The following is a 27,913-nucleotide window of genomic DNA, read 5'->3' on the forward strand; positions in this document are numbered from 1 at the left end:
GAACAATGCCACCTTAGTTGTGAGAATATTTGGAAGATCCGTAATGTAAATCAAAAAAATTATAGGGCCAAGGATTGAACCTTGAGAAGTAACAGGATATGAAGAAGAGTGCTGTCCATCGAGGACAACTTTTATACTACGATTGGTAAGGAAGGATTCAATAATCTTGAAGATGTTGCCTGATACACAGTAAGAAGAAAGCTTATGGACAAGACCAGCATGCTAAACTTTATCAAAGGCTTTAAAAATGTCAATAGCGATAGCCTTAACCTTATTAAATGCACGATAAAACTCAGATAACAAACAAGACCTATCAGATAACAAGCCTATCAGATAACAAACCAGACAGACAACGTAAAAGATTGCAAATTATATGAATCAGGAAAGCAAGATTAAGGAAGCCAATTCCAAAGATCTGATGTTCAAGGAAAAAAAATAGAGGAATAAGAGTTTTTAGAGCACTTAGTCACAGAAAAAGAATAAGACTTTATTTTTTTATTTTATTTGGATGCCCTAAGAAGTCCTTACGGTCTTATCACAGAGCACCGCGGATGGGTATTTAATTGGAAGTTCAAAGCCTTCTTCCTAACCGTTGTCGCAAAACTTTTCTTGAGGTGAGATGTGCAATCGGTACATCACTTGTCTATACCTTAGTTGTTTTTTTGTTAATATCTTATTTAAATAAAAGTGCTATGGATGGATCAAAAAGGAAAATTTCGTCAAAAAAAATTTACCAAATGTAAAATCAAAGTTTTATGAAGACAAAGATAAAAGGGTTTACATTTTTAAAGAAACCATTTCTATACTTTCAGACTGAAGTTTAATTGAAAATACTCCAGGCTAATCCTCCTTCAATAAGTTGTCGAATAAAGAAGTTGTACAGGAAAATATAAATGAAGATTTTTAAAATATAAAAGGTCTTTAAAATACAAATGAAGATTTTAACTTTAGTATGAGATTAATTTAGCTTAAAACATAGTTATGCTTCTTAAATGTCTAGAATGTGACGATTTTGTATATTTGCATTTTAGTTCTTCTAAAAAGTAGGCCTAGGTATTGGACTAAAAACTTGTTACAGTGGTTGTTAATAAGAAACTGTTTATTTATTTATCTATTGCTATTGATAAAAAAAACTCTAATGCAAAACAAAATGATCTAGTTAAACATAAATGTGTGTGGCATAAACCATTTGACATAAACCCTAATAATGTACCCAATTGGGTAAAAGATTGCCATAAAATTTATATGCCCACTAAAAGGTTCATGGTGCAAATTCCAATCTAAAAAATTGGCTGAAAAAATAACATGTATTTGAATTTTTTTAATCTAGCTGTTGTGTACATTATCAAACCAATATTTATACTCATTTCTTCTGATTCTGAACTTTCCCGAAAAATGTTTAATAGAAAAAAGCAGATGAATCACTAAATCAAGTTATATCTAAACTATGTGCATGTTGAAAGAAATGCTCTTAGTATTAAAGTAGGATCAACTGTTCTAAATTCGATGATGTACAATAATTTTTAAATAACTTTTTTAATGAGTTTGGAATGACGTTTAGTAATAATGGGCAAAATTGTAGTTTGCGTCTCGGAAGCAGAAAAGCGATGTAACCATAAAACAAAGCAGAATGTTAATTGTAACCAAGAAAAATGTTAATGTTTTTGTAATACAAAATAGTTTTTGTGATCAAAACAAACATTAGTTGGAGTAATGTAAAAAAGTGGAGAACTTTGAACTTTGTATATTTACTTTTTTTTTTTACATGCATTTTTCTCAAAATCATGTTTTTTGGGCTGACAACGGAGACATTTTCAAAACTAATTATTAAACTGATTTGAAATTTGGCTCACTTATTTATTTTATTAGTCTTTACAACTTACACTAGAATAATCTTTACGACTTTTCTTGCTTACTATTTTTAAAAATTTTGTGCCCTTAAATTAACCCATTTTCGTCCAAATTTACAAAAATGCAAATATTTTATCGAGTTTTAGATCTAATTTAAATTTTTTAGTCCACGACACAATGACATAAATAATATAAGCCTAAAATAAGCCTAAATTTCAATCATAAATTATGAGCGGTTGCTGAAAAATCTTCGTTGCCCTTTACCCAATTTTTTGACCTTTAATGATTAATAAATAATTATTAAATTTTTTTTTTCATTTTTTAAAATTTTTTTTAGCTTTTTAATAGTATATTATACAACTTGAGAGAAAAAAAAACATTTGTAAAAGTTATATACAACTTTTTTTTCTAATTTCTGTACAACCACCTTAAAAATTTGCACATGAGATATTGCATATGGTAGAATACCGTTCTTTAGGGAGCACCCGTTATCAAAATCAATTGAACAATAAAAAACTACTGATTATAACAGTCATTATATAATGACTGTTAATGATAGACAATGTAAAATATACGGAATATTTATTGATTTGTCAAAAACTTTTGATATCTATATAATATATAATTTTTCAGTTTTACTAATCTGATTATAAGTTATTTTGATAAAGGAAGACTAATACCTTATATTATCAACAATACAAGATAGGGGAGAATTTGCCTTAATTGGAACAGCGCTTTAATTGGAACGGTTGCATTTATTTAAAAAAAATTAAAAAATGGTTATATTTTTCATTTTTCTAGTAAAGCGTCTTATTTTCTGCGTTTTAACAGATTTTGAAAGTTTTCACACCTATCCAAAAATGGTCCCAACCTCAACTTTGAGGACCAAAAAAAGGACCGATGGGGCATTAATCTGCAAGATCTCAGGTATCACCAGATGTCAACATTAAAATCTAATCTCTATAGTTAAAGGAGAAAAACACATTTAAAGTTTTATAACACTACTGATCGCACTTGGAGCCCCGTTGTAAATCTATTTACAACGGGGCTCTATTTTGTTTGTTTTTTTCACTTTAGGGTTATGGAGTTTTTAAAAAATATCAAAAACTCTTTACATATATGTGTTGGCTATAACCTGACAAAAAATTAGCTCTTTAACACTTGTGGTTTGTGTACAGGGACCTAAAGTATAGGGTATGGCACTAAAAGCCTCTTTAAAACGAGATTATGGATGCTTTACAAATTTTATTCTAACCTTAATATCAACTATGGAAGTTTCAAAATTTAATAGAATGAAGCTTTGGCATGTATCTTTCAGGAAAAAAAAAATAGAAGCAAGATATTTTTTATCTGTGCAAAGGTATAGCTCTTAAAGTAGGAATCTTGCCTTTGAAAAAACGGTCGAGATGTGGCAGCTTTTGTGATTTTTATGCTTTTTAAAAATTCAAAGTTACATCAAATAACTAATTTAATAATAAATTTAATTTAATAACAATATCATGTGACTAGTTGATATGGGATTATATGGTTGTTAGACATCACATTTGTGTGTACTTTGTCTGCAAAAAGGGTGCTTTTATTGTCCAAGTTTGTATGACCAAATATTGGATATAATAAAAACTTTTTTCATGTTGTAAATATTACTTTAGAATTGTGAATTCAAAATGAATTGGTAATTTATAAAATAATTTCAAAATTAATGTTAGAATCAAGTTTTTTTTTATATAAATCAAGTATGTTTAACCTTGTTGTACTTTTTTTTCTTGTATTTTCTTTTATTCTTGTATCTCCTAAAATCTTTTATTGCTTTGACCAAGTTTTTTCTACTATTTAAAATGTGAAAACAAATGTTTCTTATTTTCCATGAAAAGCCACAAGATCAAAGTAATTACATTTTAGCAATCAACAGCCTAAACAACTAAAAAGATTTTTTACCAACACAAGCTTGTACTGAAGTTATTTTTCAAAGATCAGTTTTTTAACCACTAAAATGCCATATAAAAGGAAAGCTCATTAAGATTGTCGGCAATCTGTATGCTTCTTTTGTTTTTAAAAATGTGACAGACTTATTTCCGATTTCATAAAGGAAATAATACTAGGTATTTTTTCTGGAAATTCCATTGATTTTAAGGATGATAGAGTTCCATTGGGCATATGCAATTCCTGCAGAGCAATGGTACAAAAGCATGGCAAAGGAGATAGAAACTTGCCTCTTCCTAAGCTATATGACTTTAAAAAAGTGATTATTAGACTACAGACCAGAGAATTCGATTCTTGTAATTGTTTAATTTGCCAGGTTGGCCGAGTAAAAGAATATTCTACAAAGCTCACTTTTTCAACCGATCAAGATTTGAAAGAACCATCAAGTAACTTTGATAAACTATGCTCTAACTGTCTCAGTGTAGTCAAAAAAGGAATAACACATGATTGTTCACAAGGCGCCAAGGTTGAAAACTTAAAGAAAATGATAGCAACTGATTCCAGAACTGTTGAAAAAATTGCGTCCTCTGTAATAACGCAAAAGGTATCCTCTCCAAAAGGTCACAATAAGGTTGAGCAGAGAAAGTGGTAAAGCTTTAACTATTACTCCAGGTAATAGTTAAAGCTTTACCAGAGCTCAGTGCATATCAAGAACTTCTCTAACTACTTTGTACATGGTTCAAATTCAAATCAATATTGGTCTTTCAAATAAAGAGATGCAAGAACTGGCTGTACCATTAAAAATGACTACAAATTCAAAAATTGCCGAAGCAAAATTTAGGGAAAATTTTACTATGGCTAGTCGAAAGGTTGAAAGTTTATTCAAAGTTTCCAAAATCTCATTTACAAGGCCATCAACAAAAACTGATTATTTGGTGAAGGTTCACTGCAAGAGTTTAGGGGACTTTTATAACTCAATTCTCAGAGTTAGAGCAATCACTTCACCGCCTCTCATCAAACTAGGTATTGATGGTGGAGGATCTTTCCTCAAGTTCAGCTTGAGTGCTATCTCCAATTGTGGATATCAAAGTGTCAAAACAAGTCAGCCTCAAATGACAAAAGCTTACTGACTGTAGAACATGGGAAAGAAACAAGTGCCAAGCGTCAGCTATTTGTTGCTGTTGTTGAAAATGTTTCAAAAACTTATGAAAATGTCAAAAAAAATTTAATTTCATTTGGGAAAATTGATGTGCCTTTCTTTATTGCATGTGACATGAAGTTAGCCAATATCATCTGAGGCATTCAGTCTCACTCAAGCAAACACCCTTGCTGTTGGTGTGATGTTAAATCTAGTAAGCTCAAAGAACGGGGAACTCCAAGAAACTTCAGGTCCATTAGGATGCAATACAAAGCATTCAATGAGAAAGAAAATGGAAAAATGTAGGCAAAAGTTTTTCATAATGTTGTTCATAACCCATTTTGTTAACCAAGAAGATGTCAAACAAGCTATTGAGTTTATTCCCCCAATGAAACTTCATTTTCTCCTTGAAATTGTTAATCATCTTTACTAATCAATGATAAAGATATGGCCTAAAGGCAAAGATTAGTAATTACTTCTCAAGTTGAAATTATAACCTTATCATGGTGGAGTGTTTGGTGGGAATAATTGTCATAAGCTTTTGAAGAATATGGATGTTTTGCAAAGAACTGTTGAAAGAGAAAAGGCATACCATATGCTTGGTTTTGTAAAAACATTCCAACATTTTAGTGTAGAGTGTTGTTGGCTCCTGTTTTGGAAGAACGTTAAATACTGCATGTGTTTAACATATGAAAGACTTTAAGAACTTATATCTTCATCTCCCAGTTTTAGTCACCCCAAAAGCCCATGCAGTGTTCTACCATGTTCCTGAATTTATTGCTACAAAGGGTACAGCATTGGTTATTTTTAGTGAGCAATCAACAGAAGCCTTGCATTCAATCTTCAGCGCTCAACGGGCTAGATACAAAAGAAACCCTGATTACCCTGGTTATCTCAACAGCAATTTGAAGAAAAAGTAATAAACATCATAACACCACCATAAAGTAATTTTTTTTTAAAGGAAATCATTTCATATCTGTGTGTATGTGTTTTTTCACTTTTGTTTGATATCTTGTTAAAACCTATTTCAGTAAATATATTTCTTATTTAAATTTAAAAACGTTTTTATTATTGTGTGCAGGGGCGTCGCCTTGGAGGGGTAGGGGGGGGAGTCTCCCCCTCCCAGAATCTAGAAAAGAGAAAAGTTGGGAATTTCCTTGCCACGAGTTGGGACAGTTGGGAAATCGGTGATAAAATCTAAAAAATATTTTCTAGTTAAATAAAATTAAAATGTTTGCGAAAATCCATCAAAGGTCTAATTTTTTTTTGACTTGGACAAATAAACTTTACGTTTATAAAACTTAAGGCTGTTTTCCACAAGACGAAATAAATTGCGAAGTCATAACGAAGCGCCCTTTTGATTTCCACGTTGTTTTTTTTCGCGCTATTTTTTTTTGTTATCAACTAAAAAATGGCAGCTGCAAGTTAATGCAATAAAAATAGCAGCTGCTTTTCATACTTTCTACTTTGAAACAAGAATATTTATTTCCATGAATTGATTTTAATACTTCTGTCTTTGTATAAAAGATATGATAGAATTTAAAATGATATGATTCATTTTTTAATATAATAATTTTATATAAAGCTTCTTATCAGAAAGTATAATAAAATAAATGCTAAACTCTGATATGAACGTTTTGCGCCTGTTATTACTTCCAATTATCAGTATACTAAAGTAGGATCAGAAATGGGTTTGTAGGAGTAATAAGCCTAATAAGAATATATAATAGGATTATTAGTCTTATTCTATTATTATAAGACTCTTATATCTTATCACATTTATTAAGAATGGTAACTTTTATAAACATTAAATCATTTAAAAATAACGGAAAATTATAGTATCTACGTTTGTTTTCATGACCGAGATGAAAAGGATGACACGAATATTATTAACTTGGATACTACTGAAGTAAGCAGTGAAACAACAAATTGGACTTCGCTCATGGGGAATTAAGGTGTTTTAATAAGTAATCTTAAAGATTGTAATGACATTTAGAAAAAATATTGTAATGAAGAATTAGTAAATGAAAAATTCGCTGCAATTGAAATTGTGAATGCAGCAAGTTCTGTGGTGGAAATGTCAAAAAATGTTTTGAAAATGGGAAACGCTTTTATAAAAAAACTCGATACCAAAGCTCAAAATATTATAATTGACAAACCAGATTGATCAGCATTGATAAGCCATGACCCATGTTTACGTCCACATACAATCACAGGTAAGCAAAAATTGTATTTAATCCAGTTAGGGCCACACCAACCAAAACTTGCTAGTTTCCCAAGTGACGGTAAAAATAGATTTAATCCCCAGTGGTACAAAGAGTGGTACAAAAACATTTAGAATACAGCACCCAGAAGGATGCCACATTTTGTTTTATCTGCCGCCTTTTCCCCAAGGGTGTTGGAAAGAAGGGAAATAACTGAAGATGCTTGGATAAATGTTGGGGTGAGATATTGGTCCAAGATGAAAAGCTATGGGAAAGCTTCAGGCGCACTTTACCTCTCAAGCACATAAAGTTGCATTAAGTGAATATTGTCACTTTCTTATGAAAAAAGGCATATAGATCACCTTATTGATAAATCCAATAGACTGCACCACTATTTCTTGCTCTAATAGAAGAGCAAGAAATAGAGGTGCAGAATAGAAAAACTGTCGAAATTCTTATCGACACAAGACTTTGTGAAGCCAAGGGTTAGCGTTTAGAGAATCGAACAGTGCTAATCAAGGTAACTTTGTTGCAGTTGTTAATCTTATCTCTCGCCACAATCCCACACTAAAAGCCTGGATTGAAGATAGAGCCCTTCGTCCATATAGAGTTACATGCACGAGTCCATCGTCTCAAAATGAGATGATTAGTTTAATTGCAACTGAATTAAAGAGTAAGATCATTGATGAAATTAACAGCTCCAATTTTTTTTCCGTGATGGCCGACACTACTCCCGATATGTCACATAAGGACATAATGAGTATAGCTGTGAGAACAGCCAGTGAAAACGGTGAGATTCGGGAAAGGCTTTTGAAATCCGTTGAATGCACTGATAAAACTGGAAAAGGGATGGCTGAGCTAATTTTATCTTCTTTACATAAAGAAGGCATTGACACATCAAAGATGGTTTTTCAGTCGTATGACTACGCGAGTTCAATGCATGGACAATTTAAAGGAGTAAAAAAGTATATAACAGAAGAAGTTGGCCATAATGTACCTTACATACCTTGTCAAGACCACAGAACAAACACTGCTCTTGAACATGCCTGCATGTTCAAGAGCAGTGTTTAATGTCCTCGAACAGTTGCATGTTTTCTTCACATCAAGCACAAAAAGATTTAGTCATTTAAAAGAAAAACTTGAAGACATTGACATTGCAATACAGCTTGTAAACCTGTCTAGAACAAGATGGACCGCACGAGCAAAATCTGTTAAGGCTTTAAATCAGTGTTTGGAGAAGGTTATTGATCTTCTTCAGAGCATCTCAAGTTATAAGATTTTTGATACTAACACGAGATATAAGGCAATGGGACTTCTGAAAAAAGTAACAACTTTTGATTTCATTATTACTCTTTTCTTCATGAAGAATATCATTGAGAAGATAAAAATATTAACAGAAATCTTAGAAAGTCCAAACTTCAATGTCATTGACAGTATTAATGTAATTGAAAGTACTACCAAGAACATACAAAATATCAGTAACGATGCAGATGCTATGAATAATTTAATTGAAAGTGTAGTAATAATTTCTAGGAAATTACACATTGATGCAGAAAACTATTACGGACGACACCATAGATTAATAGCAATGGAGATGAAAGCTTTTTACCGGAAAGAATTCAAAGAGGTTATTGACTCTCTAGCCATGGGTTTAACCGAAAACTCGGCAGCATTAAAGGAAATATTTGCCCCTATCACTAAAATTTATAGTTTTCCGTTAAATAAGGATAATTTGAGTATTGAAAACTTAACAAAAGCAAGCAAACCTTTTCCTCCTGGATATAAGGATCATATTCCAGACGTTCATGTGCTGAAAGGCCAGATGGAAATTTTGATAGATATCTGTTTAGAAAAAGAAGATGAAGATTTTAAGTCATCAAGAACACCAGCCAAGACGCTGCAAGACATTTTGTACAATGTTGTGAAGTTAAAGGATATACTGAAACAAGTCCATAAACTATGCATTTTTTTAATCACAGCTGCTTATGGTGTAGCATCAAATCAGCATTCTTTCAGTCAACTCAAGATTGTAAAATCACATCTGAGAACAACAATGAGTGACGATGGATAGTCTCATGCTACTGAAGTGAACATCTTGTTAAACGATGGGTTCAGTTGAAGAAACGTCATATTAAAATCAAACAGTAGACAAAAAATGATAGACTGATGATAAAATATTGTGCGTATAAGTTTTGTAATGAAATAATATTTTCCATATTACTTTGTACTAACTCATTTCCGTTAAATTTTAAACTGCTATCTATGCTGCCAGAATGGTTTGTAAAGTTTATTGGATTTGTAAATTGTAACATTTTTTTGGACTAATACAATTTCACTATGAATGGGTTAAACTTTTAGACGTTTTTTGAATTGAATATTTTGTATATATGTAAAGGAATCTATGTTTTGTTAATAGAAGTTAATAAATACTGTTAATTGGCAATTCATGAGAGTGAATGCAGTGTAGTATAAAAATCAGTAGATTTTGTAAATAAGACAGAAATTATTTTCTTGAATTCTTGAATTATAAAAAACAGTTGTGAAAACTATGTTAAGTAGTTGGGAAAAACAAGTTCTCTTCACCTCCCCCCCCCCCTGGAATTTTCTCACGCAACGCCCCTGAAATTGTGTGTATTTACAATATTTGGTCAATCATTTTAAACAAAAACAACAAAGCAAACCTTTGGGTTTAACAACTAAAATGTAAAGAGGTTTTCATGTGTTTTAAATTCAGAACAATTAGAAAAAATGCCTCTAACTATGTGTTTTCTGCCCCATATTTTATACAAACTTGGACAATAAAAGCACTCTTTTTGCAGACAAAGTACACACAAATGTGATGTCTAACAACCATATAATCCCATATCAACTAGTCACATGATATTGTTATTAAATTAAATTTATTATTAAATTAGTTATTTGATGTAACTTTGAATTTTTAAAAAGCATAAAAATCACAAAAGCTGCCACATCTCGACCGTTTTTTCAAAGGCAAGATTCCTACTTTAAGAGCTATACCTTTGCACAGATAAAAAATATCTTGCTTCTATTTTTTTTTTCCTGAAAGATACATGCCAAAGCTTCATTCTATTAAATTTTGAAACTTCCATAGTTGATATTAAGGTTAGAATAAAATTTGTAAAGCATCCATAATCTCGTTTTAAAGAGGCTTTTAGTGCCATACCCTATACTTTAGGTCCCTGTACACAAACCACAAGTGTTAAAGAGCTAATTTTTTGTCAGGTTATAGCCAACACATATATGTAAAGAGTTTTTGATATTTTTTAAAAACTCCATAACCCTAAAGTGAAAAAAACAAACAAAATAGAGCCCCGTTGTAAATAGATTTACAACGGGGCTCCAAGTGCGATCAGTAGTGTTATAAAACTTTAAATGTGTTTTTCTCCTTTAACTATAGAGATTAGATTTTAATGTTGACATCTGGTGATACCTGAGATCTTGCAGATTAATGCCCCATCGGTCCTTTTTTTGGTCCTCAAAGTTGAGGTTGGGACCATTTTTGGATAGGTGTGAAAACTTTCAAAATCTGTTAAAACGCAGAAAATAAGACGCTTTACTAGAAAAATGAAAAATATAACCATTTTTTAATTTTTTTTAAATAAATGCAACCGTTCCAAATGCACGAGCACCATTAATTTAAAGCTTTTTTGCGTCATTTTTTTCCTGCGATCTAATTTTGTAGTCACACTATATCGATTGCGCTAGGCAAAATATACTGCTATAGCAGTATATTTTGCCAAGCGCAATCGATATAGTGTGACTACAAAGGGTTATGGTTGTTATTTAGTATTTAAAAATACTTAATAACAACCATAACCCTTAAAAATAATACTTTATTGAGTGATTTTTAATCAATAAATTAAGAGAACATCATAACAGTTGAAACTTTTATACAATTTTTTGTTTCTAGGACTTTAGTTTGCCAGGGTAATATTAATCCTACTACAAGTTTTGAATGAACTTTTTAAATTTTTACTGTAAGGATAAAAATCATTTTTAATCAATTTTTGTTGATTTTACTGTTTTATTTTTAAAAGAAACAACCTGTTCTGATTAAGGAACCAAAGTATTTTAATTTAGAGAACCAGTTGCCTTGATTGGAACAAAATAGTATCTTTGCAAAAACAAATTTATTTCCAATAACAGTGCAAGAATAAGAGAATTATTCAGGAGAATTAGAAACCACCGAGAGATCAGTTGGCAGAGCGGGAGACTTTCTGATGCGAAGTTGACGATATCTCTAGGTTGCTGGTTCAAATCCGGCTCAGTGTACGTTAAACATTTTGTGCGGCCGTGGCTAGAACGTTTGCTTTATAAGCAGGAGAGTCAGGTTCGAAACGAGGTTTGGGCATATTTTTGCGTCACGGTAAGGAAGGAGGCGTGAACTTCCTGGTTAAATGCACTTCCGCAGTGTTCTGTGACAAGACCGTAAGGTCTTCTTGAGGCACCTAAAAAAAAAAAAAAAAAAAGGTTAAATGCTTTAGTAGTCTTAAAGAATTAGTAGTGCAGAGCAGCGAACATAAAGAGCTTCGGTAATAATGTCTAATACTTCTAAAAGATTAGTCATATACGAACGATTTCGAACAAACCCATGTTGACGACGGGATAACAAATTATAGGTGTAAAATTGGTCTGCCATAGTGTCGCAAAGTAACTTTTTCAATACCCGTACCCTTTAAAGTATCAATAGATAATACAAGCTTCCAAAATTTTGCTATAATATAGGGAGCTGACGTCTGGAGAACAGATTGTATTAGTTCTAATACTGAACACTGGTAAGCTTAGGTTACTTCTGATCGGAGAGAACGATTTGGAAAAATGAAACAATCTGCAATTGATTTATTATCAACTAGTTGATTTAAGTCAAAAAAAAAAAAAAAAATTAAACTTCACAAGATTTTTGACTGCTCACATATGAGTAGAGCCATTTTGGATTGGATTTACAACTTGAGATAATGTAATTTTCATATTTATTGATAGCTTTTGTAACTCGTTTTTTGACGACACAAATTTGTTTATTACAAATTTATTTATAAACTTTGGCATATATATAATTCTGACATTTATAAAATTCGCCGAATGGTCACACACGAGCAGTGAACGCCCGAGGGAAGAAACGAAGTACATTAGAATAGAGGAGAATTATTTTTCAAACAAAGCATATTTTGACAGTTGTCAAGACAAAAATAAAGATTAATAGAGGAATATTTAAAATATAAATAAGACAGACAATGCACCTAAGCAGTACTAACAATAATAATAAAAAATAAAAAAAAACTGTTATATAAATACTAATATGAACTAAGATAAACAAAAAATATATCACCAAACAAAAAATATATTAAAAAATAAAAAGTATGCATTCAACAATGAAATACCTTAGAAAGGAAAAAAAAACATTAATGCCAATCTGTAAACATAATTTGTGTAGTGATTAAGTAATAAACATCTCCTCAGAGTCGCGTCTATTATTACTGGCGTTTCGATGAGGATCAGCACTTATAACTAGTTTATCCCGTCAGACAAACGTCATCGCCACTTATGCTTTACCCCGCGACTTACGCCTATTCCATACTGCAGTAAAAAAGGATTCACTACAAATAGCCAATACCCAACCATACCCAAATTTGTAAAACACTAATATTTTTTTGATGATATGAAAAGTGTTAATCTACTGCACAATATAAGTAAAAATAATTAAATAAATCACTTACCATACCAACGGTAGAAAAAACTACGCACAATAAATTAAAATTCAAATAAAAACGCCAGAAACAAAACTAAAAACAACTAAAGTGTGTATACAAAAAATGCTAATAAATTTTGGCCAAATTTGAGCCATTTTGGATTGGATTTACAACTTGAGATAATGTAATTTTCATATTTATTGATAGCTTTTGTAACTCGTTTTTTGACGATACAAATTTGTTTATTACAAATTTGTTTATTATAAAGTACACGTGTAATATCTTTATGATTAGATGAAGCGCTCTGGAGTTTCTTGAGTAGACAAAATACTTCTCTGCATATTTAACTGCTGGATTAAAACATTTAGGATTTCATTTATATAACAAAATATTGTGGTACATTTAAGGATATACAAGTCACACAGTTTATTGTATTCTAGACAGAAAAGTTCGAAACATTCGTCAGCTGGCTTGCCATAAAATAAATTAACCCAATCAACGGCATCAAGACATTTACTGAATTCAACGTAATTTTTTTTGCTGTAATTGATTTTGGTGAAGCTAATACATTCGACTTTATTTTTAAAACTTATAAATTGTATAACTATTGTTCTCTGCCTATTTTTTTTTTTTTGTTCAATTCGAGGGGTCCTTTAAATTGGATACTTTATAGGTAATAACCAAATTTCAATATTATTGTAAAAAAATAATGTAAAAAAAAAAAAATAATAATAAAGAAAATAAAACAACAATGACTCTGAGTTTCAAAAATCACATTAAAAAAAACTGAATTTTTAAATAAAACAAAAGTTATCAAATATTTATGAAACGGACAGATATATTACAATTATTACTAAAATCAAAATGTAAAAAAATGCATATACAATGAAAATACAGATAAATAAAATAAGCAAATTCAATTAAAACTTTGAAAACCTTGTTCGTTGGTTACTAACAAAACTATGTTTGTAGATTAAAATTTCAAAAGAATTTATCAGTTGATAAAACAGTCGATATCTTTTTTCGTTAAATAAAAATAAAGTTTTATCAAAAGTAAAAAAAAAAAACATTGTATTCAGATTTACTGAGAAAATAAGAATTAAAATTGCGTCCGTATTTAAATAGAAAAAGATTTTTAAAACCTTCTCTACTCGTCGTCCATTTTTTTAAAAAGCAATCTGTTAGATTTGACAAAGTAATTACAACGAGAATTTAAAGTCTTTACAAAGCTTTCGTACAAAATAATTTAATATTCCTCCATGGCGATAATACAATATGTCAAGGTCTGAATCAAAACGGGACTTGACTTGAAAGGTTCGACCATTGTCAAGCTATAAAAACAAATAATAATACCCCAAAAATAGTTCTAATCCACTTCAGGTAAATTTAACTGAAAAACAAAACAACTAAGAAAAGCTTTTGGAACGCTTTATTTTGATAAAACTGAGAACCTAAGATAATATTGAAGATCAGACAATTAAGGAACTCACTGATAAGCTCAGTTTTAAAAGTTTTATCATTTATTTGCCTTTTATTTTATTACATTGATTGATTTTTACTGATTACTATCATCAATCAACTTTAATTAGGATTTAATTTAATTTATTGAGATATATTCAATAATTTAAAGACTATTTTGCCTTGATTTAAAAATATATTTACTAAAGATACATAATAATCTTTTATTAGTATCAACTTAGAATATTTCTAATGTGAAAGATACTTATAAAATAATTCCTACTTTTTTAAAGAAACTTCATGTTCATAAATGTTGAAAAAATATTGAATTATTATTTTTGGATTCATATTTAATATTTAAAACATTTTTATTAATCCTGTATCTAAACAGACAACTAAAATAATAATAAAAATAATAATTAAAAAAGTAGTAATTAGAATTTAATTTAATTGCTTTTTTGACATTTTCTTATACCACCAGACTAAAATTACAACATTGATGTTGAACAATTGTGTTATTTCCGCTACATTACAAATGTTTGTGTGGCAAAATGCAAGTTTTGTATTAGATTTGTGACCTAAGAAGAGCAGCTATGTCCAGGGCCACCTTCCGACTTTATCTTTCTTTTAACATTTTTTCTTTAATGCTTTGCTTTTAACTAAACTACAAATGTTTTTAATCGAAGCAACTTTCGATAAAGTTCTAGACAGTTTATTTTCTGATAGGGGCTGTCCATAAATTATGTCAACAACAGGGAGGGGAGGGGATGGGGTCTGAAATTTTATCTACAATTATTGACAAGGGATAAGAGGGGGGGGGGGGGGGGGAAGGTGGTCATGACAAGTTGACGTCAACAATCTTACTTTTTTAAATAAAATTGTTTACTTGAAAAAAAAAAAATTAGGCAGCCTTTGCAGTCCAGTGCTCAGCCTTTAGTATCTATTTATATTCCTACTTTTTAAAAACCGTGTTTTAAAAAATCTGACACATACAGCACAAAATAGGCAAACACCAGATGTTTACTCATAACATATTATTTTTTCAAAGTTGTTGTTGGTTAGTCTGTTGTGCAAAAGAAAAAAAAAAAATGTTAATATAATATTAAAATATTAAATGTTGGAAGCTCTTTAAAAACTAAAACTAATCATAAATTTTAACGGAAGAAGGGGGCAGTAAGTAAAAATCGCTTAAAATATTTTTTACCTAATTAATGGACAGCCCCTAGCATACATTTAACATCTATTTTTTTAAGTGTCTAAGGCTACCCTATCATTAAAATAAATAACCTTTGTCCTATCATTAAAAGATATAAAATAAATAAATATAAAAAATTCCATAAAAAAATTGAATCAAATTTAGTTTGACTGCAAGAAGCCAAAGTAACATTCAAATCTTGTTCAATTGACTGCAAGCAGCCAAAATGATTTAAAAAATTGATCAAAGAAGATTTATTTATCCTATTTCTCTGCGGGCATAAATAAAATGAAAAAGAATTTTTTTAAAATACAAGTGAAGGAATTTTAGTTGTTTAACTTTTGCATAGTTTTTTCTAAATTTATCTTAACCATTTTTTTTTCCACCATTAAATCTATCTTTGTAACTATCGTGTTTCACTATTAAATTTATTTTTCTAACCATTTCACAAATTCTTTTAAATAGTTTTATTCTAAAAACAACTTATTATAGCCATTTTGTTTCACAAATTCGTTCTTTTAAATATCTAGTTTTATTCTAAAAACAACTTATTATAACCATTTTGTTTCACAAATTCGTTCTTTTAAATATCTAGTTTTATTCTAAAAACAACTTATTATAACCATTTTGTTTCACAAATTCGTTCTTTTAAATATCTAGTTTTATTTTAAAAACAACTTATTATAACCATTTTGTTTCACAAACTCGTTCTTTTAAATATCTAGTTTTATTCTAAAAACAACTTATTATAACCATTTTGTTTCACAAATTCGTTCTTTTAAAGATCTAGTTTTATTCTAAAAACAACTTATTATAACCATTTTGTTTCACAAATTCGTTCTTTTAAATATCTAGTTTTATTTTAAAAACAACTTATTATAAAAACTAAAAAAATCCATTTTGTTTGCAGACAGAAACATACTCTCAGGTGAACAAAAACACAATGCAAGTAAAATAAAAGGAAAAAATCCCTTTAAACAAGATTTTACATTCATTGAAATAATAAAAAAGAATTTAAAGTGAAAATATAAATAATATAATAAAATAATAAAAATATTAATAATATAATAAAAAAATCAAGCATAAATCAACCTTAACATTGACAATACTATTTGGTTTAACTTCTTCAGTAATTTCGATATTGAAGTTTTCTTTGCCTGTTAACCCAAGAGTTTCAGATGATTGACCATCTAAAAACTCTAAAGGAGCAATACCCATGCCTATAAGATTGCTTTTATGTGTTGGATCAAAACTCTCTGCAATCACTGCTTTAATTCCCTATTAAAAAAACTTTATATTACTAGAAAAGATAAAAAAAATTTTTAAATAAAATATTTAAAAAGATTTTTAAGCATTTATTCTTAAAATAAAGTATGAACCTGCATCCAAGGTCCTTTTGCAGCCCAATCTCTTGAAGATCCACATCCATAATCTTTTCCTGCTAACACAACTAAATCTTTATTTTCTCTTTTATATCGCTCAGCAGCTTCATAAATATCCATCTTTTAAAAATCAAGAGAATATTTTTCTTTTTTAATTCAACACAAAAATAATTAAAAAAAAAATCAGCAATTTTCTAAAACAATAATTAAAACAATTGAACCATGAAATAATGATGTACTAAAACATGAAATAATGGTATACTAAAACATGAAATAATGATGTACTAAACCTATATACTGAAATACTATAAACTGAAATAATGATGCATTAAAGCATGAGTAGAATAACAAACATATTATGTATATTGTTCACATATAAATACTTTTTTACAGTTCTAATAAACAAATACTGTCATACATTTTAAATTAATCAAGTTCAACCGTAATACATAAACACTGCTTTAAATTCTTTATAAATAAAAAGTATTTTGCACTCTTTATAAATAAAGAATGTATTATCTACTTTATGAATATAGAACAAAATAAATGCTAAATAAATTTCACCTCATCACCTGATGGCCAGTGTTTAGTTCTAGGACCAACTTTTCCAATAATTTTGTTGAAAATGCGGATGTTTCCAAAGGTTCCTCGTGCCATTACTTCAACATTTCCTCTTCGTGATCCATATGAATTAAACTGTTTTGAGGATAAACCATAACTTGCTAGATACTTTGCTGCAGGGCAATTTCTTGCAATCATTCCAGCTGGTGATATATGATCTGTTGTGACAACGTCTCCAAATTTAAGCAATACAGAAGCATTCTCAATACTTTTTATAATTGGTACTTCTAAAGTCTATTTTGCAAAATGAAAAATACTTGTATATAATATAATTAATATATATATATTACAATTAATATATATATATATATATATATATATATATATATATATATATATATATATATATATATATACATATATACACACACTCAAATATATACACACACATATTCATACCAATTGATCAAAGAATGGAACGTTCCGTATGTAAGTTGAGCGAGAATCCCATGGAAAAAATAATGAGTCAGCAGTTTTTAACTTGTTCCAAGCATTATTTTCATTATTTACTGATAAGTAAACTTGATGAAACAAGGATGGAATAATACATTTGAGCTCAGTCTCCTATAAAATAATATAAAATCTTTATACTTGTACTTTGCAAATTATTTTTAGTAATATTAATTTAATGTGACTATAAAAAAAACAGGAGATTTTTTATAGAAGCTACATGCAAATGAAAACTTAAACCATTACACATACATAAATAAAAGTTGTAGATACATGAAATAACTAAGTTATATTAAGTAAATACATGTTACTAAATCGTAAATAAGAAAATTTTAATTTAAAACTCTGAATCGTACCTGTATTTCTTCTCGTGTTGGCCATATTTGATTTAAATAAATTGGTTCACCATCTTTATTATGACCTTAAAAATACCAATTTTATTACACTAAAGTTCTTTTAAAATTGATTTAAAAAATTTTAAAATATTTACTGTAAAATTATAATAAACATAAATAACAAAAATTGATTCCTTAAAATAAACATAGATAACCTATTGGTTCCTTTTCAAAGTTTATATCAATTGTTCCAGCAATAGTGTATGCAATTACTAACAATGGAGAACCAAGATAGTTAGCAGATACAAGAGGATGCACACGAGCTTCAAAGTTGCGATTGCCAGAAAGAAGACCACAAGTCACCAATTCACCCTGAAATTATTAAATAAAATAAGTGTCTACTGTTAATTTTAGATTAAAAAATATAAAAACTCAAATTTAGATTTAAAAGCATATACATTGAAATTAATGTTTATTAAATAAAATATCAGATACAGATGTTCATTGGATGAAGTTTTAAAATTCATACAAAAGTTTTATAATTAGAAAAAGTACAATTTCTATTAAAAAAATTGACAAGAAAAAATTATTTATAAAAATCAAAATCAAAACTCTAACTTACAGATTTTATAGCAGAAGATACCTCTTTAGGAAGAGGTTCAAATTTTTCATTTACACCAAATGCTTTAATATCAAATCTACAAACAAAAAACATGAAGTAAGATAGTACTATGATGTAAGATTGCAATATTTACTTGAATTATTCAGTTTTGACTTTTTATCTCCTTAAGTTATTTAGTTTGACTTTTTTTACTCCTTAAGTTATTCAGTTTGACTTTTTATCTCCTTAAGTTATTCAGTTTTGACTTTTAACTGGTAAATTTGTTTAGTTCAACTTTTTTTACTCCTTAAGTTATTTAGTTTTGACTTTTTATATCCTTAAGTTATTCAACTATATATTAAATCTAGTATTTATAGCATTAAAAAATAAACTTGCATAAAATTTAAATTACCCTAGACTTTTAAGATACTTTTCAACTCCACTTTCTTGAAGATAACAGCTGACAACAGCTGATCCTGGGTTAATACTGGCTTTAATATAAGGTTTGAGCGAAAGACCTGCATTTACTGCATTTTTAGCTAACAAGCCAGCACCAAGAATTACAGAAGGGCAACTTGTGTTAGTACAACTTGATATAGATGATATAACAATGGAACCTAATAATATTATTAAACAATTATAAAAAAATATTTGAAGAAATTTACTAATTTCAAATTCTTAAATAAAGATGTAATCACCGTGTTTTATTGTAAACTGATTATTATTATACATAAATGAAGCAGAAGTATTGTGTCTATTTAACGGAACTCCAAATCCTTTCAATCCAATTTTCTCATTTAGACATCTTTTAAAATCATTATTTAATTCCTTCACCTCTACTCTATCATTTAGTCGCTTGGGACCAGAAAATGTTGGAATAACATTGGCTAGGTCCATTTCCAAAATCTAGAATTTACAAAACCGTTATAAAAATTATTATCAGTTACATGAAAAACTGCTTACATTCAAAAATATAAACAAAATCATGTTTGCCTCTGTAAAAATAGGATCTTGTTCTTCATTGTTGTAATCACGAAACATATTATTGGCTTTTAAATAAGACTCTATATATTTTATCTCTTCTTCTGTGTGACCTACAACAAAAAATAAAAATATTTTATAATAACAAAAAAACTTAAGATAACACAATAACAATATTTTAAAATAGTAACAGCAAACCTGATTGTCTTAAATACAACAGAGCAACATTATCAGCAGGGAAAAACCCAACTTGGGCGCCATACTCAGGACACATATTAGCAATAGTTGCTCTATCAGCTATTGATAAAGAAACAACTCCTGAACCAAAAAATTCAACAAACTTTCCAGCAACTCCGGCTTGACGTAGATGCTAAATTATTAAAACATTTTAGATTTATTCAAAAACTTATTTAAATATTTAAAGTAGTGTATCACCGTTACTATTCAAATTTCAAAGAAGTCTTTTTTAATGTTATCTCTTTTTACCAACAATACAGTACAATATAATGTTATACACATATCTCATCTGGACTAAATAGATGTTACAAATATTACAAGTATGAAATACATTCACAGAAAACTAGGATTTTGCATTTTCATACTATCAATTTATGTTTTTGTAAACATATATCAATGTATAATATATATAGAGAGAGATTTGTGCCAAAATTCAATTCAATTTGCTAGTTCCCTAAAAACCAAGGTGAAGATTTGGATAAATAAATTTTGGAGTTTTACTTAAATTACCTTAAAGTTGTTCATTTTTAGAATAAAGATGATGAAAATCTTTTCAAGTATTATTACCAGTTGAATACTGTAATACTATTTGTAATATTTCTGACATTTTTAACAATGAAAACAGATTCATAAATTGACAACAAACAGATTGAAAATCGGCAACAAACATTACACGGGTCAACAAAGAATTTCATCAGAGATAATTTGGGGTAGCCTGGATACAATTTTTGAAATTTCAAACAGTAATCAGATTTATTCGTGTTTTTGTTACAAGTGAATAATTTTATTATATGGCTTTTTGTTTATTGTTACTGCTATGATTGGACAAAAATACTGTCATAATCTTTTATCTAGTCTTTGTATATAAACCAGTTTAACTTGATTTTCTGGATAGTTTTTAGTTTCAACTAGTGATGTACCAATAGCATTTGTGGCCGATGGATGGGAAAAGGCCGATACTGATGCCAATACAAATGAATTAACTAATTATTAAAATTTTGAAAATATAAAACCATACAACTTTAAATCGTGTAAATTTTTTCATGGAATCAGTACTGATAAACAGATACTTGGATGGTATACTGGTAAACAGATACATGGAATCAGTACTGGTAAACAGATACTAAATCAGAGCCAAACCATTATTTTAAGAAATATTAGAAAAACTCAGTTAAAAAAATATACATTTTTTAGTTTTTTTTCCAATTTAAAGAAAACTTTAGGAAAATAAATACAATTATAGAGGAACGCTTTTTATTTCAAAAACTATTAAATTATCTAAAAAGAAAATGGTACTAAGATAAGCAGTTTACTTAGAATTCTTTATTAATTTATTAGTAATTGAGATATCTAAACAACAATCATATAGAAATATAAAAGGCTATACTTGAACACATAGATAACAATGCTTAAATAGGTTACTTTTAAGTATAACAATAGAATAACACAAAATAAAATTATTCTAAAAAAAACATTATGGTAATAAAAGTATAAGTACATTCAGCTGTTAAATTAAAGCTTATAAACATCATCTAATAAATAATAACAAACAAATTAATATTAATATATAAATTAATATATATATATATATATATATATATATATATATATATATATATATGTGTTTATATATATATGTGTTTATATATATATATATAATATATATATATATATATATATATATATATATATATATATATATATATATATATATATATATATATAAATAATAACAATAAACAAATTAGTCTGTAAACAAAGTCAAAATAAACAATTTCTCAAAAAAATTTTAAGTAATGCATAAAGTTTAGTTTATTTATTATTTAATTATTATCATAATGCAGGATAAAAATATTAAAATGCCATTGGTTAGAAAATCAGCCAATTAATAAAAAAAGGCTGATGCTGATAGGGCAAAAAGTGGCTGATTAAGCCCATGCCAATTAATTGGTACATCACTAGTTTTAAATTCATGTGAAGTTTCATAGTAATAAGGGTCATTACATATGAAATCATCCAGACCATGTCACCACTACATCTCAGAATTGCTTTATTTTTACATCGTTTGCAGTCTATATTAAATAAATAATAACGACAAATATTTTAGCTAAAAATATACACAGGTGTTTGAGATACTGTCAGTTGAAATAATGCTGATTCAGCATTTCAGGGGTTATCTGAAAGACAAAAAAAACTCAAATAGATTTTTGCATGAAGAATTCAAAAATATAACTCTTAGACTTGATAGTCTCAAGAAGTGCCTTTTTTTAATATTTTTCAAAATTATAGACTTATAAATTATTGAGTTTTGAAGCTAAAATAGCAGCTGCCAAGTCAAAATTGCTGACAAATATGATGATTGGATATCATTACTTTATCCTTGGTCTACTAAAAAAAATTATATTCGTCCATTGTCTCTACAATATTTAATCAAAGTAAGCACTCAAAAACAAAAGTTTGACAACACAATAAACACATTTACAAAAATGGTTTCATTAGCATATATTGATGAAGCTTCTTTAAAACAATAAATTTGAGAAAGACATTTTAATGTGTGAAATCAAAAAGAAAATTTCTGTAACTGACTCTTATCCCCATGAAGTGTTCATTTTAAACTTTCGTCCATTTTAAACTTTTTTTTTGAAATTTTACCCTGGGTTTTTACCAGTGATGACATTTTATTTAAAAACGCTAAATACCAAAAATTTTGAATTTAGAATGGATTTTATATCCCCCACAAGACATTGGAAGTTCAAGTTTTCTTAATGGGGATCACATAATTTATTAGACAATCACTAAGGAATAATTCTACAAAAAATTATTAATCTATGACTTATTGTACTTATACCACAAGAGATTTGTTTTAAAAGACCACAATTTATTTGACAATCACTAAGGAATAATTCTACAAAAATTTATTAATCTATGGCTTATTGTACTTATACCACAAGAGATTTGTTTTAAAAGACCACAGATATTGCGTAACATAATTCAGTTTAGTCTTATTCCAATACATTTCAAACATTATAATATCGATACTTTTGTTCCATTATGAATTTAATATTTTGAAATTGCATTTAAGGAAGTCATTAAGTCCTAATTCTCTTGAGACAACAATAGTTCTTAAAAACATGCTGCAACGTTAATATGTTTAATTTACAATGTTTTAAATGAACCTTATTCTGTATCATTTTAATGTTGCAAAGTATATATCTAAATGTATAGTCAATAACAGCGCTTATATTACAAGCTTCAGTCATGTATTAAACCACGACAATGGCTCCCATACTAAAGAAGATTGGTAGACCTAGTAAAAGTTTTGGAAATAATGTATCTATTGATGCAGTAGAGTCAGTACTTAGATCAGGAAAAAAACGTTCACTACATTCGAAACAAATTCCAGCTGTTGCTATTAACAAAAATATCGCCAATAAAAAAAGCAGATTTTCTTTTCATTTAAATCATTGGATTGTTGGTTTTTCCTTAGAAAACTTTAAAGGAGGAAAGCCACCATTGAATAGAGCTATATTGCAAAAATATCTTTTTGAGAGAGAAAACAATCTTAGAAAAGAAACAAGATTCATTGCAAATCATCTAGTTAGCGAAATTGTTGAAAACTTTTGGCTACCTGCTCGTATTCCAAAGAAGCATAACAAGAAGGACTGTGCTAATCAGATTGTCTGTTTGGTAAAAGAATATGAGACACTGTAAAAAATTCCTGAAAGCAGAAGACAAAAAGAAAAGTAAAGCAAGAAGCTACACCTTTTACAATTAAACTGGACAGTCTGTTTGATATATCACATACAGACACTTACACATTGCTGAAACACTCTGGTAACGACAAGTGGCTTATTGACTGGAAATTTCTAAAAAGCCAACGAAAGTTTCCTCAAGTGGGCTCAATGGCTGGAGTTGACAGAATACTTGCTGAAAAAGAGAAACAACGCTACATCAAACTACAGTATCAGGAAAGAAAGAAAAGAAAGGAATTGCTTCATATTAAGAAACAGCAACTCAAATGTTTAACCATTACTGATAATAATGAAGTCTACTAGGGCGACAAATTTTCTTCAGATATTGCGGAAGAAGATGAAAGAAATAAAAGTTTTTCAGTGAAAGAGAAAAAAAAAACATTTTGACGACAAATTGCAAATCAGCGATAATGATGAAAATTTTAACAAGAGAACTATTAAAAGAAACGTATACAGTTGCTGATGGATCCGGTATTAGTGAAAGACAACAGCTACTTATTTTGGGAAAGACTTTAGCATTAGGTGGAGCAGTTTTAAATGATGTTACACTTTCTAAATCATCAGTTCATAGAGCAAGATCAGCTAACAGAATTGAAGAAGCTAAATTAATTGAAGAAACTTGGATTCCACCTGAATATTTGGAAATTCATTGGGATGGAAAAACTTTCAAGCAAGCTACTGGAAAAAAGGATGAGCAACTTGCTGTGTATGCAGGGCCACCTCCTAAATTGCTGAACCTAGTTGATAAATAGCAATTAAAAACATCTATTGTTGCACTTGTCTATGATACAACATCTGCAAACAGTGGAGCATATAATGGAGCTGCAATTCTAATTGAGAAGTAAATTGGTCGTTCTCTACTCTGACTTGAATGTAGACATCATATTCCAGAACTCTTTATAAAAGCAACATCCAATGCTATTTGTGGTTCGAACAAATCACCAAGAGTTCAGTTGTTTGAAAGGTTCAAAGAAGAATTTCATTACCTTGACAAGAATACAAAAGAACTTAGAATGTGGGACTGGCCTCATGATCAAAATAGTTTTTTATTTCAACAAGCACTTGAAGTAAAGAAATGGGCAATGGATTGCTTTTTTTCGGTGACATGTTAAAAGAGGTTTCTGCATTCGGTATGCTGGTTCTGATCATCATGCAAGGTGGATGTCAAAAGCCATTTATTATACAAAAATATTCCTACTATCTCGTACTTTTGAACTTTCTGATGAAGAAGCAAGAAAGGTTGAGAGGATGGCTGAATATATTTGTCTTTATTACGCAAAGTACTTTCTTCAATTTGCTATTACTTCTGCTGCTCCAGCTAATGACCTGCATTTCTATTATTTTTGTGGGGGATCTAAAAATTGTCCGAAATTCAAAATTTTTGGTATTTAGGGTTTTTAGATCAAATTTTATTACTGGTAAAAAAACCCCAATTAAAATTTCAAAAAAAAGTTTAAAATGGACCACCCTTATGCTGCATTACAACTAATGCATCAGATATGCACAATGAAAGTGTATTAGGGTGTAGTGAAATAACTTTTTTTTGAAATTGAAAATTTAAATACTTTTTTTAGATGTCCAAAGAAATTTTAAGATATACTGTAAATTTTTTTTTTCCTAACTTTTTTTTTTGTTTTTTCACCTACTTAAGGCTGAGAAGATTTTTGTTAATTCACCTACTTAAGGCTGAGAAGGTCAATACAGACGAGGAGGCTACTTATTTGTGGTATGACCCTCTCTTAACTCTATAACTCCGAAACACGAACCTTGACAAACAAGGCCGCTGCGTGAGAGAAACGAGTTGAGCGCGGTACTACCAGGGACGTGGTGGGGATCGAACTCAGAACCTCTCGCTTATGAAGTGAGCGCTCTATCACTACACCACTACATATCTTCAAAATCACAATCACATAAAAAAACAACCTTATACTCAGGTTTTCTTAAGTCTGTAAATTTATCTATTGTTAAACATGCAATGTTTACTTTTAAAATTATATTGTGCATTTTCTTGATTTTTATGTGGAAATTTTAAAGATGTATTTTATCTAGTAGAATTATAAATAAAGACAGAGATAACAAGAAATAAGTCCACGAATAACCATATTAACAATTTTCTTTTTGTTTATATAAATTTTTTTTTGAAGGTTAAATCAAATATTGAAATAAATATTTTTATAAGCATTTAATTTTATTATTTAAAATAAATGACTAAGCCTTAGTCTAAAGGTTTAAGGTTAACTTCATAGTTCATGTATATGTTTTAAGGAATCCGAAACATTTAATATTGTTTAAAGTTTATTTCTTTTATTTTATTAAAATTTATGAATAAAATAAAAAGGACACGAAGCAGGATAACCAGACAGCTTGTTACTTATAAGAGTGTGTTTATTAATAAACCTATATTTTAATTGAAGTAGAAAAGCATCTAGAAAAATAGAATGGATATTTAAAAAATATTTAAAACTTATTAAGAAACTTAAACAATATTATAAAATCGTACTGTATAAAAAGTGTTGCATTATGAAAAAGTTACTAATGGTCCGCTAAAACGCGCGTTAACTTCATCACATAAAACAAAAAAAACTTTATACTCTGATTTTCTTAAGTTTGTAAAGTTGTCTGTTGTTAAAATCATATTTAACCTTTTCTTAATTTTTATGTGATAACAGGAAATAAGTCCAAGAATAACTGTATTAACAATTTTCATTTTGTTTATATAAATTTATTTGCAGGTTAAATCAAATATTGAAATAAATATTTTTTGAAACATTAAATTTTATTATTTAAATAAATGACTAAGTCTTAGTCTAAAGTTTAACAGAGAATTAACTTCAAAGTTTATTCTTTCATAGCAATATTTTTTTAAGTTTTATTAAGCTTTTCTAACTTATTAAAAGTTATAAATAAATTAATTAGAATACAAAGTAATTCTTGTCCAGGCAGCAATAAAGAGTTTATTGATCTTGGTGCTGACATGTTACCCTCTGAATTGCCAACCCTCAGAAACGTTTTGCAATTATTTCTGTTAGAAATGGAGAACTTAGACACCAATCTTCAGTATGTGTCAAAAGAGATAATTCAAGCTGCCAAAAGGTTGTCTTGTAAGGTTAGTTTAATCTAATATTGTAACTTTTTATTATATTTATTACTTTCCTATTATTGTATTTGTTTCAATTTGTTTTATTATCATATTATACTGTATTTAATATCATTAATGATTTTGATTTAGGCTGTTGCACAGTATAAAAAAGTGAATATCAATATTCGAATTCAGCCTAATCACTATATAACTCAGAGAATCGAAAAAGAGTTACTCAAACTGTTTGGGAAAGAGTGAAAAATTCTATAAAAGATAAGTTACATAATGAAATTGACATGTTATTTGATATTCTTTGCTGCAAACACAATATTATATGCAAGGAAGATCCAACTTGCTCTGACTCTAAATGTCCTTATTATACTATTTCTCCAATCTGTAATTGTCCTGTAAACTTAAAAATTTCAAAAATCAAGCTTAAGCTGATTAGAGCTCAAAGAATAAAAGTTGGAATGAAAAGTGCTTACCAAAAACATTGTAGAGACAAAAAAAGAACATACTCGTCTAGCTAAACAATACAAAAGAAAAGAAAAAACAGTTCAGAGTGCTCATCAAAAGTTAGAGTTTAAAAAATTTTATGAGGAGCAGAATAAGAAAGCAGAGTTAAGTATTAACCAGTTTTTGAATGAAAAATTGGATGTAGATGTTATTGAAAAAACAAGTGAATTACCCAATTAATTTATTAATGTCAAAATCAATGATAAAAAAAAAAACTTTTTCATTAATACGAATCACTTTCCTCTTCTTGCTCACAGCTCCATATCTCAAAACTAACAGTTTTGAGATATGGAACAAATAACAGAGAAGTTGCTGCTATTTCTTCTGCAGCTCTTGTAGATCTTAGAATTGTTAATGAAAAAGACAATAAACTGAATATTGACCACCACAGGATTCATAGGGAAAAGAAAAAAGTAATAGAAAAATTTCAGAAGGATGATTTACTGCTGTATCAGTCAGAAGAATAAGAGCATCATTTTTTGATG

At 28.8% G+C, this 27,913-nt stretch overlaps 1 protein-coding gene across 1 annotated transcript in view; it reads right to left on the reverse strand.

Moving 5' to 3' along the window:
• Nucleotides 1-13,577: 13,577 nt before the first annotated feature.
• LOC100204523 (cytoplasmic aconitate hydratase) overlaps nucleotides 13,578-27,913 on the reverse strand; it is a 70,469-nt gene continuing 56,133 nt past the window's right edge. Inside the window, exons 9-20 of the mRNA XM_065811249.1 lie at nucleotides 20,043-20,214; nucleotides 19,857-19,957; nucleotides 19,562-19,769; nucleotides 19,276-19,480; nucleotides 18,885-18,960; nucleotides 18,478-18,634; nucleotides 18,284-18,348; nucleotides 17,877-18,041; nucleotides 17,421-17,711; nucleotides 16,854-16,976; nucleotides 16,567-16,752; nucleotides 13,578-14,152 (exon numbers count right to left, since the gene is read on the reverse strand). Coding sequence (XP_065667321.1) covers nucleotides 14,021-14,152; nucleotides 16,567-16,752; nucleotides 16,854-16,976; nucleotides 17,421-17,711; nucleotides 17,877-18,041; nucleotides 18,284-18,348; nucleotides 18,478-18,634; nucleotides 18,885-18,960; nucleotides 19,276-19,480; nucleotides 19,562-19,769; nucleotides 19,857-19,957; nucleotides 20,043-20,214 — 1,881 coding nt within the window. The 3' untranslated portion in view covers nucleotides 13,578-14,020. The remainder of the gene's footprint in view (nucleotides 14,153-16,566; nucleotides 16,753-16,853; nucleotides 16,977-17,420; nucleotides 17,712-17,876; nucleotides 18,042-18,283; nucleotides 18,349-18,477; nucleotides 18,635-18,884; nucleotides 18,961-19,275; nucleotides 19,481-19,561; nucleotides 19,770-19,856; nucleotides 19,958-20,042; nucleotides 20,215-27,913) is intronic.

Source organism: Hydra vulgaris, chromosome 12 (assembly GCF_038396675.1).
Source record: "Hydra vulgaris chromosome 12, alternate assembly HydraT2T_AEP".
Taxonomy (NCBI): Eukaryota; Metazoa; Cnidaria; class Hydrozoa; order Anthoathecata; family Hydridae; genus Hydra; species Hydra vulgaris.